Below are 15,682 nucleotides of genomic sequence, written 5' to 3' on the forward strand. Positions count from 1 at the left end.
TGTATATTATATATATTGCTCACTTATTGTATTTACCAACATCAAGGAGTTATGAGCAAAGAAAGGCCACACCATAGTGCATGTTTAAATAGGGAAAGTTTATTGATCAAAATGTATTACGCAAATACGCATTACATTTTTTTCAGCCCCCCAATCGAGAAAACAAAACCAATTACATGTTCAAAGCAACGGAACGGTGGCCCAATATCAGAGAGAACTCCACTCTTGAGTGAGCAGTGATAATTGAGCAGTCCGTTTTATTTTGCAGATTCAAGCTGCTCTTCAAAATTTTCACCACCAGATGTCACCGGAGAGGACTGTGTTGAAAAGCTTCGAGTAATGAACCGTTTTTCAATACAAGCTTCAGTGCTTCGGAAAGCTTCATTTGGCCATCACTACTTCTGGTGCTCATTAAACTGGGCTTGAAATCACAGATAATTTAGACTGTGCGTCGCTTAAGTTGCAATCTGCACTTCGTGCACCTCGTTTTTAGCGTTGGAGTCCCAGCAGAGGGGGGAAACGATGTTCCAGCCAGACAGATGCAATCAACCCAAGAGCTCCCCAGTTGAAGGATAAATAATCGACCGTGGATCAATTCATTCTTCATCACGAAGATGTCCGACGCTAAGCAACTAATGGCACAGAAAAGGTAGACCCCCCTGCTTTCCAACCTGCACTGCACCGTGCGTGGCGTATTTTGAAGCAATGACAGATGTCAGGAAATTAAAATGTTCAATCATATTCTCCATGTATTGCACTGGCTGACACTGTAGCAGCCAGGCGATGATCTATATGTGCTGCTTATTCTCGCTGTCGTGTAGTCCTCGTTTATTTGAATGATGATCTCGGTATATCTGTGTGTGTCTGTGCGTGTTTTCCTGCAGTGCTAAAATCGCCGCTGGAGCCGTTGTGTGTGTTGAAAGCGAAATAAGAGGAGATGTGACTATCGGTGAGTCTTTTATATTATTACTACCTTCAAAATAAAAAGAAAGAATAAAGAAATCTACAGCTGCTGCTTTAAGCTCCATGTAAATCCAGTTCTTCTTCATTCACAGGCGCTAGAACAGTGGTCCACCCAAAAGCGCGGATCATAGCAGAAGCAGGGCCTATAATCATCGGAGAGGGGAATCTAATAGAGGAGCAGGCGCTTATCATTAACAGGTAACCCATAGGTGATGTGTGACTTTTATTTATTTATTTATTTATTTATTTATTTATTCGCTTTTATTTTTATTTTTTTAAATTTATTTTTTCCTGAGTGATCATTTTCATGCACGCTTACATCCCTTTAATGTCTCTTAATAGTTATCCAGAGAATATAATGCCAGACTCGGAGGGAGTCGAGCCAAAGGCCATGACAATCGGGACTAACAATGTGTTTGAAGTTGGATGTGGTATCCTTTGCTGTAACAATAGCCATTATTTATGTAGGCCCACGGATGCCAAAAATAATTAAATAAATACGTAATGAATCATTTAATTAAATGTGTGGTTAATTAATTAAAATGGAAATTAATAATTAATTAAATACATGAATCATTAATCATATATCAATTAATATAATACATTTAATTAATTATTTGTGTTTGTTTCCAATTTAATGATTTAATGACACATTTAATGATGTATTTGTTTGATTCATTTTGGCACTCGTGGCCCTCTATAATTATTAGCCTATTAAATAAATATATACAATCCTGATTTTTGTATTATTATTATTTTTTTAAATTATCATTTAAATTTTGTTGTTGTTGCTTTATAAGTTAAATGCTTTTTCTCATTTGGGAATATTGTTGTCCATATAGAGTTTGTCCACCAGAGAGCACTAACAGGCTTTGACTTGCTCATCACATACTATATACATACAGTACAGTGCAATTACTTAATGCTCATTTCTATCTACTCCACACTCCTATTATATTCTAAAAAGTAACTGTGCTGCCTCTAAATTCATCCACTCAACCCAGCTGTTTTCAAACATGTGGTGCAGGCCTCCTTGTGAGAGACTCATTTGATTTGGAGGACATGATTTGAATGTGACATGAACTGTTTTATGAAGGGTTAGTTAAGAAATAGGAGGCCAGTTTTTTTTTTCTTTCTTTTTTTGGCACAGCGTGTGAAAACGGTTTTGCTTCCGGTAATTTAAAAACATGTAGGTTACCATGCCAATAAGCAGTTTTAATCAATTTCTCTTTGTTTATTTTTTATGAATTTTTAACTCGAATATGTCAAACTGTGGCAATTCTTTGAAAGACGGTGATTTAGTAGAAAAATACTCAGTCATAGCAGCACATTCGTAAATGATTAAATCTCTGATTAAAAACTCCACCAGGTTTACAGGAAACCAATGATCACAACTCACACAGCGTCATCGCCTCAGGCTAAAGACGGAAAAGTTACCAGCAGTGCCAAAGGGAGCAATTTTTGTTGGCTGACTGGCCGAGTCGCACCCCTGTGCTGAGCAGGGATTTTCCTCTCACGCCCGAGAGGTTTAGGACAAAGTAGTGCCATGTTTAGTTGCAGTTTATGCCCCACAAACTGTTAAATAAACAACTTTCTTTTTGACATAGTTTTGAGAATGTTTGAAGACAGTGAAGTTAAGATAACAAACATTTCAAATATGGGAAAGTCTGATTATTCATCACTGTGTCATCGCTTCTTTGTAATTGTGCTCAGCTGGGATCCTTGGTATGCATTTTTGGCTAGTTTTTAACATACTGCATCACATCACATTCAAACTTATCTTGGATCTTTGTTATTTTATTGTTTATTGTAAAAAAAACAAAACAAAACAAAAAACCTAAAAAAAAATCAAACTTTTGGCTTCCGAAGCGGACATTGTGGAAAAATTTTAAGAACCATCATATTAAGACAACTTCCTTGTGATTGGCTGTCCCTATCAAACAGAAGGATTGAATGGCTGGTGGGTGGAGCTTCTGTGGTCACAGCTAGAGCTGTGTGCCTGAGATGACTATTTTTGAGCTATCCATTCGCTATGACATTGTACAGAGTAGAAAACGAGTTCAGTGGTCACAGGGATTACTTGTACATACGCTGACTTTAGTATTTAGTATTTGTCCATGTTTACTCACAACTGTAACAATATATATGACAGAAAATAAGGGAAAGCACGTATGAAAACAGCAATATAAGTCAGTATGCAATATCTTTTGATTACATATCAGTTGTTTCATTCCCCTGATGTACTGGTTGAAGTCCTTGACAAGTCTGACACAGTCTCTCAAGCTTTGAAAATTGGAGACAACAATGTGATTGAGTCCAAGGGTAAGTACTGCATTAACATTAGAAAAAACTTGAGTCTTGACCCCGCCCTGAGTTCTTGATATTTTGCTTCCAAGGATCCAGACTTTCTTACAATGTTTTAAAGTGCTCTTGAGCAATAATTCTCCAGGCTTTCTGAAGGTCTTTTAAAATTTCTCTTTGGATACTGGCTGCCTTTTCACCCATTTCCAGTCCAGTCCTTGTACCTAACCATTTTCATTTGTCTTTTAAAGCCACTCACTACCAACCTATAAATCATTCAAGCAGAAAGTCACTTTGCTCAGAGATGAACTTTGTATTTGACAGTGTCACAACACATAATGGAAAACCTAGCAAAGATTGCAACAACGCATCATTAGGTACTATGTTACTAGCAGCCTGTCACAAAGACACATTGTTTGTTCACATGTCTTTACTTAAATCTACAAAAACCACTAAAACTCACATGTAAATATGGTTTTACAGTGAGCCCAGTTTTCATATTTTTGACAGTGTGTTTTTGTAATGTTCATTCCCAGCTGATCTCGGGAGAAACGTGATCCTGACCAGCGGCTGCATCGTCGGCGCGTGCTGTCAAATCAACACGTGCGAGGTCGTGCCGGAGAACACAGTCGTCTACGGATCAAACTGCGTCAGGCGTGTGCAGAGTGAAAAGCCACAGGTCAGTGCTTCACGCTGATGCTTGTCTGCGATCCTCCAGGTTCTGCTGACTTGTAGGCACATTTGTAATAACCTGGGATGATTTTTAATTTATTTTTTAATCACATAGCCTCAGACTCTGCAGCTGGACTTCCTCATGAAGATCCTGCCCAACTACCACCACCTGAAGAAAACGGTGAAAGGAAACGGCACGCCTGTAAGAAACTAATGAGAATCCAGAGGACTGAAACCTCCTGCAGTCCCAAGCACCTCCACACACAGACACCTTACTCGTGCACTTCACTTGAATTCATGTGTACTTATCTTACACTTCAGCATTTCGCTGTCTGATTCTGATTCTCCATGCCCGTCTTCACGGATCCAACGAAAACAACCACGTGCACTTTCGCTTTTTAGATCAATATTGTGACTATTTATGATCTACTTTGGACCTGAAATCTCAAATTTATCATGTCTGTTTATGCTAATGTGTCTCATCTATGTTTATAAATGTTCCAATAAAATGGCATAAATAATGCAGTAAAGATTCAAATAGGTTTCCTTTCAAGCTCAGTTTTTTTAATAATATTATTCGACCACTAGGAGGAACTGTTGAGCAGCTCTTGGCTACGAAGCCTTTGTTTCATCAGGTGATGCAAAATATCCAATTAAAGCAGCGTTCTTAAATAACATGACTAAAAATATCTTTTTTGTGTGTGTTCTAGAAATAATACTCACACGATCGAGTTTGTGTGTGGTTAAATATAATCCTTTCAAATGAAGCGTGATTTGGCTGTGACTCGTTTATGATTTAATAAATGCGATCACTGAGCAAAAGTGAGGCCTTGAAAAGATAAGGATGGGTGTGGCAGCCCCCTTTCTTGGATATGTTGGTGTTGCCAGTCATGTGTCCTCCCACCAGGGGTTACCAAATTGGTGCTGTGGGTGGGTAGAGTGGGAATTCCACACAGAGCGGGTGTGGTTCAATTTCTGCTGCAGAATGGGTCTGATTAATGCCTGGCTGCCCTCCCCTCATCGTGTCTAAGCCCCCTTTTAGAGTTGCTGAGCCCATCTGTAGCACAGACACAGATTTGAATGTGTGTGTGTGTTTGGTGGACAGTCAGTAGAGCATCACCGCCTGAATCACCTGACATAAAAAGTTCAGAAGTCACAGTTTACAGTTGCTTCCTTTAGCTGTAAAACAAGCTCAAGGCCACTGCTCATGCTCTTCGGAGTCTAAAGGGCTGGTGTCGTGCTCAGTGCATGCTACAGCGGCTCCCTGCAGGAGGCCCACAGCTGGTGTCGCACACTGCCAATACTCATTTGAACATGTCACGGTGGAGTCCCACGAGGAGTGCACGTCAACCAGGGGGCTAATTACTTCAACAACAGAGTGCAGCCGGGGCCACGTCTAGGCTCTTTTCTGTTCTCACTTCTTCAGCTTTCTTTTTTTTTTTTTTCCACTACCCTCATTTTTATTTTGGGGTGTTGCTGAAGCGGTCAGTTTACTTTAATGTGACAAGGAAGACAGATGCTGCGCACAGTTGCACGGATGTGGAGAGTGACAAACACCTCATGGGGGGCTGGTGTGGCCTTTAATCTGCAGTGGGTTCTTTACGCAGGCAAAATGGCCATGGTGATAGCAGCTCATAGCAGGAATGTGAGGGGAAGTTCAAATATTGTGCTATATTTGGAAGCAGTTATTTATACCCCTCCCTTACTGTACAGTTCTGAAACTGAATTATCCAGCTTCCACTTATTTGTTAAAGCGGGCTGCTCTAGATTGCAGTGGTATTCACTTTTTTCTTTTTTTAAATCTCAAGTCTTTATTTGGCTTTAGCTACAATATGCAGCATTCTTTGAACACTCCATAATGTCTTATCTTAAACAAAGAGAAGTATGAGATCTTAGATGGGAAAACAGTGCTGGATACTGAGCAGGCTGCTGGAAAACAATGTGAGCCAGCACCGTTTGGAAACATGTAACTATTGGTATGAAAAAAAGGGTGAGAGAATGTGTTTTCTTGCTCTTTAATGAGCTATTATGGTGCTTTCAGCAGCACTTGCAGTCAGAGTCAGAGAGTCTTGGTCTAATCCACTGTAGTCCGTCATGTTCAAACAGGCCACCAGTTGCTTTTGGAGGACATAAAAGCTTTCTGACAGCTGACCTTTGCATCCAGGTCCGGTCCACCTTCGAAAAGTGAAATGTGACCTATAGGCCGCAGTGATTTCCATTGCAGTCCCACAGAAATAATTAATTTCATCACAAGGGGACCCACAACCTCTGGATGTCATGCCTTTTTTGCCGTGTTAGCTGCCTGGCTCTGTGGCTTACAGCGTCACTCGGTTAGTGCAGCACTTTTGGTCAAATCTGAATTACTGTGGCTGCGCGGTTTCAGTACATACAGCACTTTATTTTATGACTAAACACCAAGTGACACCCTTGTTGAAAAGTGTGGAGTGGTATGCCACTCCTGGTTCAGTGGCATATGTCACATTCCCTGCTGCTCTCGGGTGGTATGTTGCTGGTATTCATTGAGCCACTTTCCAGTGGCAGGTGTTGCTTGATGCTGGTTAACCATTATTGACTGTCACTTCAGTATGCGCACCTAATGCCAAGAGACTTTTTTGCTTGGCAAACATTTTGACTTTACAGCAGGGAAAGCACTGGTGGAATGATAAATGGATCACTTCCATTCAGTGTACCAGCAAGCCATTACAACCACACAGCTTGCTAGCTTACACCTACACTTTTACTTGGGAGACATTTAGATCCAAGTAATGCAGTAAACATAAAGATATTTACAGACAATGCAGCATGTGCTTGAAAGCATGTTTTTCTAAATGTGTGATTGTAAAATTATTTTATATGATTGGCACTGCAGAAAATAGCTTTAATTAAAGCTCTCATAAGCTAGCAGGCCAACTAAGCTAACATGGCCAAAGTTAGCTTAGTTTTAGTAGTATATGTGGGATGAAAGTAGTGGTAGGTCATGGTAGTAGTAGTGGTAACCAATGTTCCCTCTAATTTTTCATGTGTCTGAGCGAACACACAAACTCCCTGAGCGGTCCCTTGGACCACTGTAAGCAACAGCAGACGTGTGCACTGTGGTCACGCCAGCATCGAATCCATCCAAGTTACCTGGTTTATTAAAATAATCCAATTACAGCATTTACATTTATGTTAGACTACTTTTAATTAACTGCTTTAGCCCACATACAATGAAAATTTAAAAAAAAAATTGTTCATGACCTGTGTGGCATGTTAACACTATTGTAAGTAAACAATAACTTGAACTCCAATTTTGAAAACACAACTTTCTTTCTTTCTTTCTTTCTTTCTTTCTTTCTTTCTTTCTATATATATATATATATATATATATATATATATATATATATATATATATATATATATATATATATATATATATATATAAAGCTCTGACTTGTATTATGAGTCTGTGGTCTGGGAGAGAGTCCTGTAACTCTGTGTCTGCAAAATACAGTATATAATGACCAATGTTGGGCAATTTAATTATATAGTTACTTCTTCAAAAAAGTATCCAAGTTATGCAAACAACAAAGTTTTTTGCAGCTGTTTACCTAAAAATGTAGCCAAGGCATTTTTAAAATAAACATTTCAAACTATTTACAGAACAATCAGCTCTTCTGCATCAAATTTTCTGCCACACAAATTATTTGTGCCACTCCAAAAAATACTTTCTGTCCACTATGAGATGAAGGAGAACAACAGCCTGATACCTGCAGGCCTGACAACAGGATGTATCGCTCCTGTAACACCTGTAACATTCAGTTGTCGCCTCATTGTTCTGACACACAACAAAACTATTGACTACACTGCACACTAAGTACACAAGATTTGCACTAAACATCTCAAATCTCTCACATCTCAAAACACCGCTGTCATAGCCTGTCGACGTTGATTAGCTGCGTATATACGAATGTGAATCATTGGCTGGACTATCGGATATGGTGGCATCGTTCTAATCCCATACGGCAGCAGCCAGTCAGAGACTAACACTGCAAAACAGAATTGTTAAAGTATTCATTTTAATTTCAATTCAGATTAGATTTTTTCTTTTTTGTGCGCAACGCAGATTTTCTGTGCGCAGAGACCGTGCCTGCGTAATTGCGCACACGCGCAGCTTAGAGGGAACATTGGTGGTACCTCATTATAGACATGCCAAGTTAAAGAAATAATGTTAACCTTGTTCTATGTAATGTACCACTGGAGTATACTTACCTGCGTCAGTCTGCATACTTAATTGCTTACTGGCTAACTTACCCATGCTAGCTGAGAGGCTACACATAGGATTTTTCAACCAATGTAAACGTGCTTACATGCAGTCCTCTGAAATCCCAATAGCATGCTCCATGTGGGTGCATCAGTCCAATGCTGATTGGTTGACAAGTAGACCAAAGCAGGGAAGGGAATGTGTCAATGAAGTTTACCAGAAATGGCAAAAGTGTGAAAACAACATCAAACATCAGAAAACAGAAGTACGAAAAGAACAGACAGTGGCTGTGATGGACACTTGTGAAAAATTATCAGTATGTTACGTCTTCGGAAACATGAGAACAGTTTGGAATTAATCTAGACATGTACATTTATTTTACTTTCTCATCATGAATCACTTTGGAAAACACTATCTAATATGATTAAGCTTGTGGTTAAGGTTAGGGATAAATTTAGGGTTAGTGCTGGAATACAAAAACTTGTGTTACTGCCAGGAGCGTCATTCTATTGAATTCCATCCACAATCTGGCGCGTTTCATAAGGACGCGGAAGGATACCTTACTATGAGACGCCTCGGGATGTGACAAATTGTCGGTATGTTACACACTGGGAATGAGAACCGACTCTCACACCCTGATGCGAAACTGGAACCGATGAGTCACGTATTTGGACCTTTGCACTTTGTTTGTGCTGTTGGAGCATTTTTGGATATTTAATGATGTCGTCTGATTAATATTAAGGCTTACTGTGTAATACAGACTATCCAAAAAAATACTGCTTCAGTGTTGATAAGTGCAATTTTATTTTTTTATTTTTTTATATTATTCTAATTAGAAGGTTTATTTAAAACCTACAACCTCAATCTTGATGAATAAAGCTTGCTAGACCCCAGACCTTGTGAGATGGATGAGCGAGTGGTGCAGATTTCCAGGTTATTAATTAAGTTTCCTGGGTTTTGTTTTCTGTTTTTTACAAATAGGTCAACACTTCAAGAGGATTCAGAACTGAATCATGAAGTCCCAGGTTAAACCCTCTGATTGCAGGCCAAGAAAAGTGATGCTTCTTGGTCTGGAAGCACTCAGTCATAGCATGTTTACCAGCTTGGGCGAGGTCTTTTACTCTGCCCACCAATGGTGACAGTTCTTGAGATTAAGATGACAGGACCTTTTGAGGTGAATGTCGCACTAAATGCTTCCATTTGCCACAGAATATTTGTCTGTTTCTCCATCTCCCTCCTTCTCTCATCCATTGCCCTTGCCTCTCCTGAGCACCGGCCTGTTCGCATGGTAATGTTACCATTTACATAAATGAATTCTACATTTTTCCATTTTATATGTGCATATATGGCACTGAAATAAGGACTTAATGGACAAAAGACAAGAATGCGTGAAATAAATAAATGAAGTTCAGCATCCTCAACGCAGATGTTCCCCTGTATAAATTTAAATATTGTACTCAAAATACAGTTTTTAAGAACATGTTTTTTCTGCACTGCAAATCAATATTTCATTAAAAAAAATATATCATCACGATAGCTTAAAATGGTGACTTCACAAGAATAAGAATCAAAGAACAAGAACGAAATGGAGCAAAAATGACAATGACCATACATACATAATTTATATCCACTTTAAGCAAAGGCCAATGTAACATACGTGCCAAGTAATTCGGCTGGTCAAAGCAACCTGCAGAAAGCAAATTACTTTTTTTTAAACCTGCACATTGTTCAGTAATGATTAAAGGCAGTAGGAATGAGAAAGGCTTTAGGGCCCTGGTTTTATTTTAACCTTTTATTACTTCTGCTATACAACAGAAGAGTAGTTGTCCCAAGACATTTTAGGACCACTCAAAAACATTCAAAGGGAACATCAGAGTCCATTACAATGTCTTATGTCAACAGTTGGGAATTGACACAATGCCTTGCTCTCTACTTAACCCATCCTCTGCCCAGCGAACCACTAAGGTTTATGGTAGTGTCTATTGACAAAAGTTTGTGCCTTCTTGCTTAGGATGTTTTATCTTCACACAACTGCAGGTCCATTACATAAAGACAGAAAGGTATTTTGATGAGTCAGGTTAGGCACATTTATGGGCTAGACTTGTGGTTCACATTGACCCTAAAGTCTAATCTTAGGTGATAAACGTGGCACAACAATATATGATGAAGCTATGTTCAGTCCAACTTCAATATTGTTAATACTGTTGAAATATTAATGTAACCGTGAATAAACTTTTCAAGCTAACACGGATTCTCGAAACAAAACGAAACGGTAATCATTGTTTTCTGCAAGTTGCTTAAGTTTTTTTCTACCACTAAGCTAAATTAAATAAAGCTAATTAAGCAGCACAATTATTTGGTTTATCACCAATATTTGAGCAACTACTGCATTCCTCACACATGGGTCCTCTGTCGGAATACAGGAAACATTTTTATTAATCTCGAAAATCCCCCCCGACGCCCCGGACAGAACGTGAAAAGTGGACATGTCCGGGGAAAAGAGGACGGTTGGTCACCCTGATTAAAATAATGTTTCCCATGATATGTCGTGGCTTAAAGTCTTAGAAAAGCTACAGTATCTCCACAGTAAAACTGAATCTCATTGTAGAAAAGAGAGCACAAAATGTTTTTTATTTTTTTCTATTCTTAGTAGATTTCCAGGAACTTAGTCAGGCATCCCCTCCTTTTGTCCACACTGTTAAGGAAATGTTTGTCTTCTAATTTTTTTCTGGATTTGTAGTCAGCCATACTGACTTCTGTGTTTTATGTTCCTTTCATGATATGGCGGGTGACAGGATCTGTACAACATGGACGTAATAGTTACAGATTCTGGCTATCAGGGAAAACTGATCAAAACATACTTTACAAGCTAACACAGTATGCACATTTAATAAGTATGCACAGAGGCTGCCCAGAGGCAAAGGCATAGCTGAAAAGACACTGCTTAAAAAAGGCTTCAGTGGCTTAGTAAAAAATAGAGAAGGCTTTATTGCAGCAAAATGTTGTCTCTGAAGGCAGCGATCTCTGAGCACAACGACTTGAAAGGACAGAAAGGAAAGAGAACAAGCTCGCCCATTAAAAAAAGCTTTAAAAAAATTACTGGTATTGTCACTTAGTGTGATTTTTTTGTGGCGCGGAGGTGGGGGTAATTAATTAGAGCGAAAAGGACTGATCAAACTGAAACAAAGCACCAAACCTCTCTAGCCCAATTAGAGCGGGTCAATCTGACCACAAATTGCTCATTAGTGATCTTAGAGGAAGATCAAAGGGCAGCGAGAATAAGGGAGGAACACTCTGTATCAGTAAGTCCAAGGAATGGAATGACCTGGCTCCAAGCCCAATGAGAGCCACTTATCCCACATCACTCAAAGGGGTGAAGTGCATTGCCCTGCCAAACACTGATCTACTAGGTTTACAGACAGTTTTTACAGTTGACATCTAGCAACATTGTTCATCCTCTGATTTTTTTTTCTTTTGGTAATACAGGATAAAGATACTAACTGTTGATTTGTAAGGAGTTTGCTGGAATGCAAAGAAAGGGTGTGGAAGAGTTACAGGCAAAGCAAGACATTGTTGAGTCATCTGACTGCAGTGCTCACTGAGCGGACTGCAAGATCCACGGGAGTCCTCCCTCAGGGATCCACCGCTGGTCAATACATCGGCGATGTGTCATGATAGATTTTTGTTTTGGGCTTAATATCAAGCTGGCATTTTAGCCATGAGTCACTGATCCAGAAGAAGGTACTAGATAATCTGTGTCTCAATACTCCTGCTTTTGGTTGTTGATTAGCTTGTTACAGAAAAGTTCTCTGGTTCTTGAAGCAGTGCTTTGACATATTGGGAAACAATGGGAGGATACTGGGAAACTTTTTAAGCTTCAGTTTCAGCTTGTAGCCTTGCATAAAGTGTGGAAACAGTAAAGAAACAGATGGTCTGGCTCAGAGAAAAGGTAACTGCTGATCTCTAAAGACAAATAGTTATTATGCAAAGGCTCGTGTTCTTGATCTGTTTAACAAAAAAAAGAGTGTAAAAATTACACTTTATGTTATAAGAGTTACATATTGGGCTATTACGTGCTAATGATCTGGCAGCAGTGCAGCAACAAATTTCGTACTTTCACTTTTTGTTTGGAATAATAAAATAAGAATGAAACAATTACGGGCTGTACTGAAAGGCGTAGTCAAGCGCTTTCAAGTGGTCGGTAAGACTGGGGAAGTGCTACAAAAATGCCTTTCCATTTTCACTTCCACAAGAGCCACCAGCTGTTTTCACACATGCATCCCTGGCCTCAGCTTTCCCAGACATTTCCCAGTGGAGATGCATGTATAGGAAGGCACAAATGACACACATTGTGTTGCCAGGTCCCTAGTACAAAATCTGTGTGAAGTCTGATTCCTGAAGCCCTCTCAGACAGCTAAACCAAACTCGAGTGCTTTCAGTAGTCTCCTGTTGTGTTTTACATGTGAGCCGAGAAGTCTTCGGACATTGTTGAGACCTGATTCTGAGGAAATTCCCCAGCAGGGCTCTTTTAAAAGAACTTCAGGGAAGGTGGTGAAATATCAAACCAATATAATAAGGTAAGAACTGAGTTATTAGTAGGTGCCTGTTTTTTTTTTTTCAGGTTCAAACAGAGCTGGGTTAGATGATGTTTATGCTGATCCAACTTTACCGGCTCCCAATTGTAGCTTTCAAGTATTACTCCTAACCTTCTTCCCCCGACTCTTTAACAAGATTTATGCACGCTATTTCTGTTTTTATCAACTCTCAAAGAAACAAAGCTTCTCTGAGCAGCCTGCCTGACATTGTTGCTTTTTGCTAACCCAGCAGCCCCTTAGATAACACAGAGATATCTTCATGTTGGGCTGGACCATGTCAAAGCTTGCTGACATGTTACCCAGGACACCGTGACCAGTCTGTCTCCTGCCGGCTCCTCTTTCACCCCCCCCCCCCCCCCCCCCCACACACACACACACATCCTCAGCGTGTCTGTCTGTCTTTATATATGCATGTGTGTGTGTGTGTGTGCTTTTATGGTGGTGGGCACCCTCCCTCTCCGAGCATCAGACCACACAGCTCAGCCCTGAGACCTGTCAAACACAGCTGGGACATCTCCCCCACCCCGCTCTCTCCGTCACCCCGCCTCAACTCCTATCCCATCCTCTCCTCCGCCTTCCTACCTCTCCTCCCCCTCCTTGCTCCCCAGACTCGGGCAGGAAGCTTTGATACAGGGGTGTCGAGAAGCAAAGGGGAACATTTCCATTTTTATCTGCTTCGAAGGCTCCGAGACCCTCCTCCCTCTCCCATCAGCCGCTTCTCATCAGCATAAAAAGACTCTGCCGTGTCCCTTCTTCGGCGCGCGCGCTTCAGACGCGGCGTAATTGATACAGACGTGATCGGGGAGGGGAAAGAGCAGAAATCTGTACGACCCATCCACGACGACTGCTTTTTCCTTCTTTTGTTGCCTTTGAGGTGCAAGTTCAGCAAAAAAAGACAGACTCTCTCTCTTTTCTGCGCAGGCTGTCATAAAAAAGCGAGCTCCTGTCCTGTGCAATAAGTGTCACGCAACATATAGTCAAAGTCCCCACGACGGAGCTGCTGTCAGCTCCTGAACTTTTCACGGCGGAATACAAAGTGGGGCAGTTGCTCGAAATAAATGTTTTGAAACGGTAAAAACAATTCGAGGCTGCCTTGTCACCTGATCGCCGCTTTTAAGGCTGTTCTGCAGCCCTCACCGTAGACAACAGCAGGCAACACCAGTGACATTTTTAATATTTTAACTTTTAGTATTTCTCCATTATTCCCACACCTCCAGGGTTTAGCTGTTTTGTTGTTGTTGTTTTTTACCCCTGCACCCTGAGGTTATAAGTGAGCTCACCGTGAAGTGACGCAACTAATCACGCTCCAATCTTGAGCACTTTACAGGTGTTATCTCCAGTTCCTCTTTTGTTTTCAACCTGCTCACTGTAAATCCACACGGAGACGGGCTCTAACTCTGAGAAGAACCGTTCGGGTGAAACGGCAGAAGCCCTCCGAGGCCTTGAACTGATGAACTGAGAGCCACGTGAAATTTATTAAGCAGTCAGGTTGATAATTGTCTGTAACTCCTGCTTTGCAGACAATGAATTTTGCTGACTTCTGCGTTTCAAGAGGGGAGAAATACTCCTGAGTGGGCATGCCTTTATGCTCACCATGTTTGCAGTGCAACTTGGTTAATAAGTCAACAGGTTATAGACATACAGTAAAATCAGTGACTTTAAAACTATGGTGCATAAAACTATATGGCAACATGAAGACGCATTTGAAAAATATACTACGAGTAATAGCTGCTTACTGATCAGGGTTTAACGGTTATACAAGGCTGCTCATGTGTCGAGTACCAATATATAAAGACTCAGTATAAAAGACTGTCTCACAATCTCACACGCCTCGTGTATACTTTCAGTGGCACAGCAGTGTGCTGATTTGTGCTGTTTCCCCACTGCAATAAAGTTTTGGCTTTGAGCCTTGGTGATTCATTTTTATATGAGTTTTCATCTTGCAGTCCTAAAAGCACCTGTAATGTGAGTGAGACTTAAAAGTGTTGGTCACCGTGAGTGACTAGAACATCTCACATGTATAGATGTGTGTGGGGGGGAGAAAAACAATAAACATGCATGTAGTAGTACTGCTGAGTGCTGAATCATTTCAGCTGAATTTAATCCCCAACAGCAACCTTGAAGTCAAATTTTAAAGTCATAAAATGCAGTTCCTCAAATGTCCACTTGAGGCTGATTTCAAACGTGAGTCAGTCCCTGTAGACTTCTAGTCAAATGGCCCAAGTTTACTACAAAACTAAACACATAGTTTAAAAAACATATTTTCCCTACATAACAACTGTACAGATACTGAATTTTTAAATACATTTGATCAGTTTACATCGTTTTAAAGTTAAGTGTGTGGTTGACTAGGCTGCTAGGTGTCAGCCAGGCTCCATGAACTCCTTTTGACCTTTTGTCCATGTTTGTAGTGTTTAGAGCCTTTGGAGCATTTTTTATACATTTATCCAGTGATAGTGTGGATTATCTTAATTGTACAGCCTTTTGTATGTTATTTTTGGACTAATTAACAAGTACCTGTGTCCATGTGATTAATCCCTTACAACCTGTGGCTGCACCCATAAACATGAATGTAGCTTCTGTCTCTGACAAATGAAGCCAGTGCAGAAAGTTAAATCTGCTTTCTATTGAAAGAAGCCAGGTGGTGATAGCTGTAGTTGCAAAAAGACTTCCTGTCATACACACGTTTATCAGAAAACAGCTTTCTGCTCTGACCTCTGAGTTTATAGGCTAAGTCACCCGCTTCACTTCATATTGAATAATAAATTAAGACTATTTTGTAAACCTTGTTCATGTTTTGCAGTGGAGGATTATGCTTCATAACAAAAGCCGACGAACCAAAGTGTGATGTCACAGTGTTTGATGCCATCTTTTATATACAGTCTGTGATTTCCCCAGATACTTTGACTGT

The 15,682-nt window shown here is 40.2% G+C and overlaps 1 protein-coding gene across 1 annotated transcript; it reads left to right on the top strand.

The window, feature by feature from the left end:
* The first annotated feature begins 370 nt into the window (after nucleotides 1–370).
* On the top strand, nucleotides 371–4,611 carry dctn6 (dynactin subunit 6). Its single transcript, XM_086282757.1, has 7 exons — nucleotides 371–649; nucleotides 885–949; nucleotides 1,056–1,161; nucleotides 1,306–1,394; nucleotides 3,238–3,285; nucleotides 3,801–3,943; nucleotides 4,052–4,611. Exons 1-7 carry the CDS (start codon nucleotides 615–617, stop codon nucleotides 4,148–4,150), a joined length of 585 nt encoding a protein of 194 aa, XP_086138883.1. The 5' UTR covers nucleotides 371–614; the 3' UTR covers nucleotides 4,151–4,611.
* The last annotated feature ends 11,071 nt before the right edge of the window (nucleotides 4,612–15,682 follow it).

Source organism: Aulonocara sp. 'chitande type north' Nkhata Bay, linkage group LG3, assembly GCF_057382095.1.
Source record: "Aulonocara sp. 'chitande type north' Nkhata Bay isolate Kocher_YH1m ecotype deep benthic linkage group LG3, A_spYH_male_GT1.1, whole genome shotgun sequence".
Classification (NCBI taxonomy): Eukaryota; Metazoa; Chordata; class Actinopteri; order Cichliformes; family Cichlidae; genus Aulonocara; species Aulonocara sp. 'chitande type north' Nkhata Bay.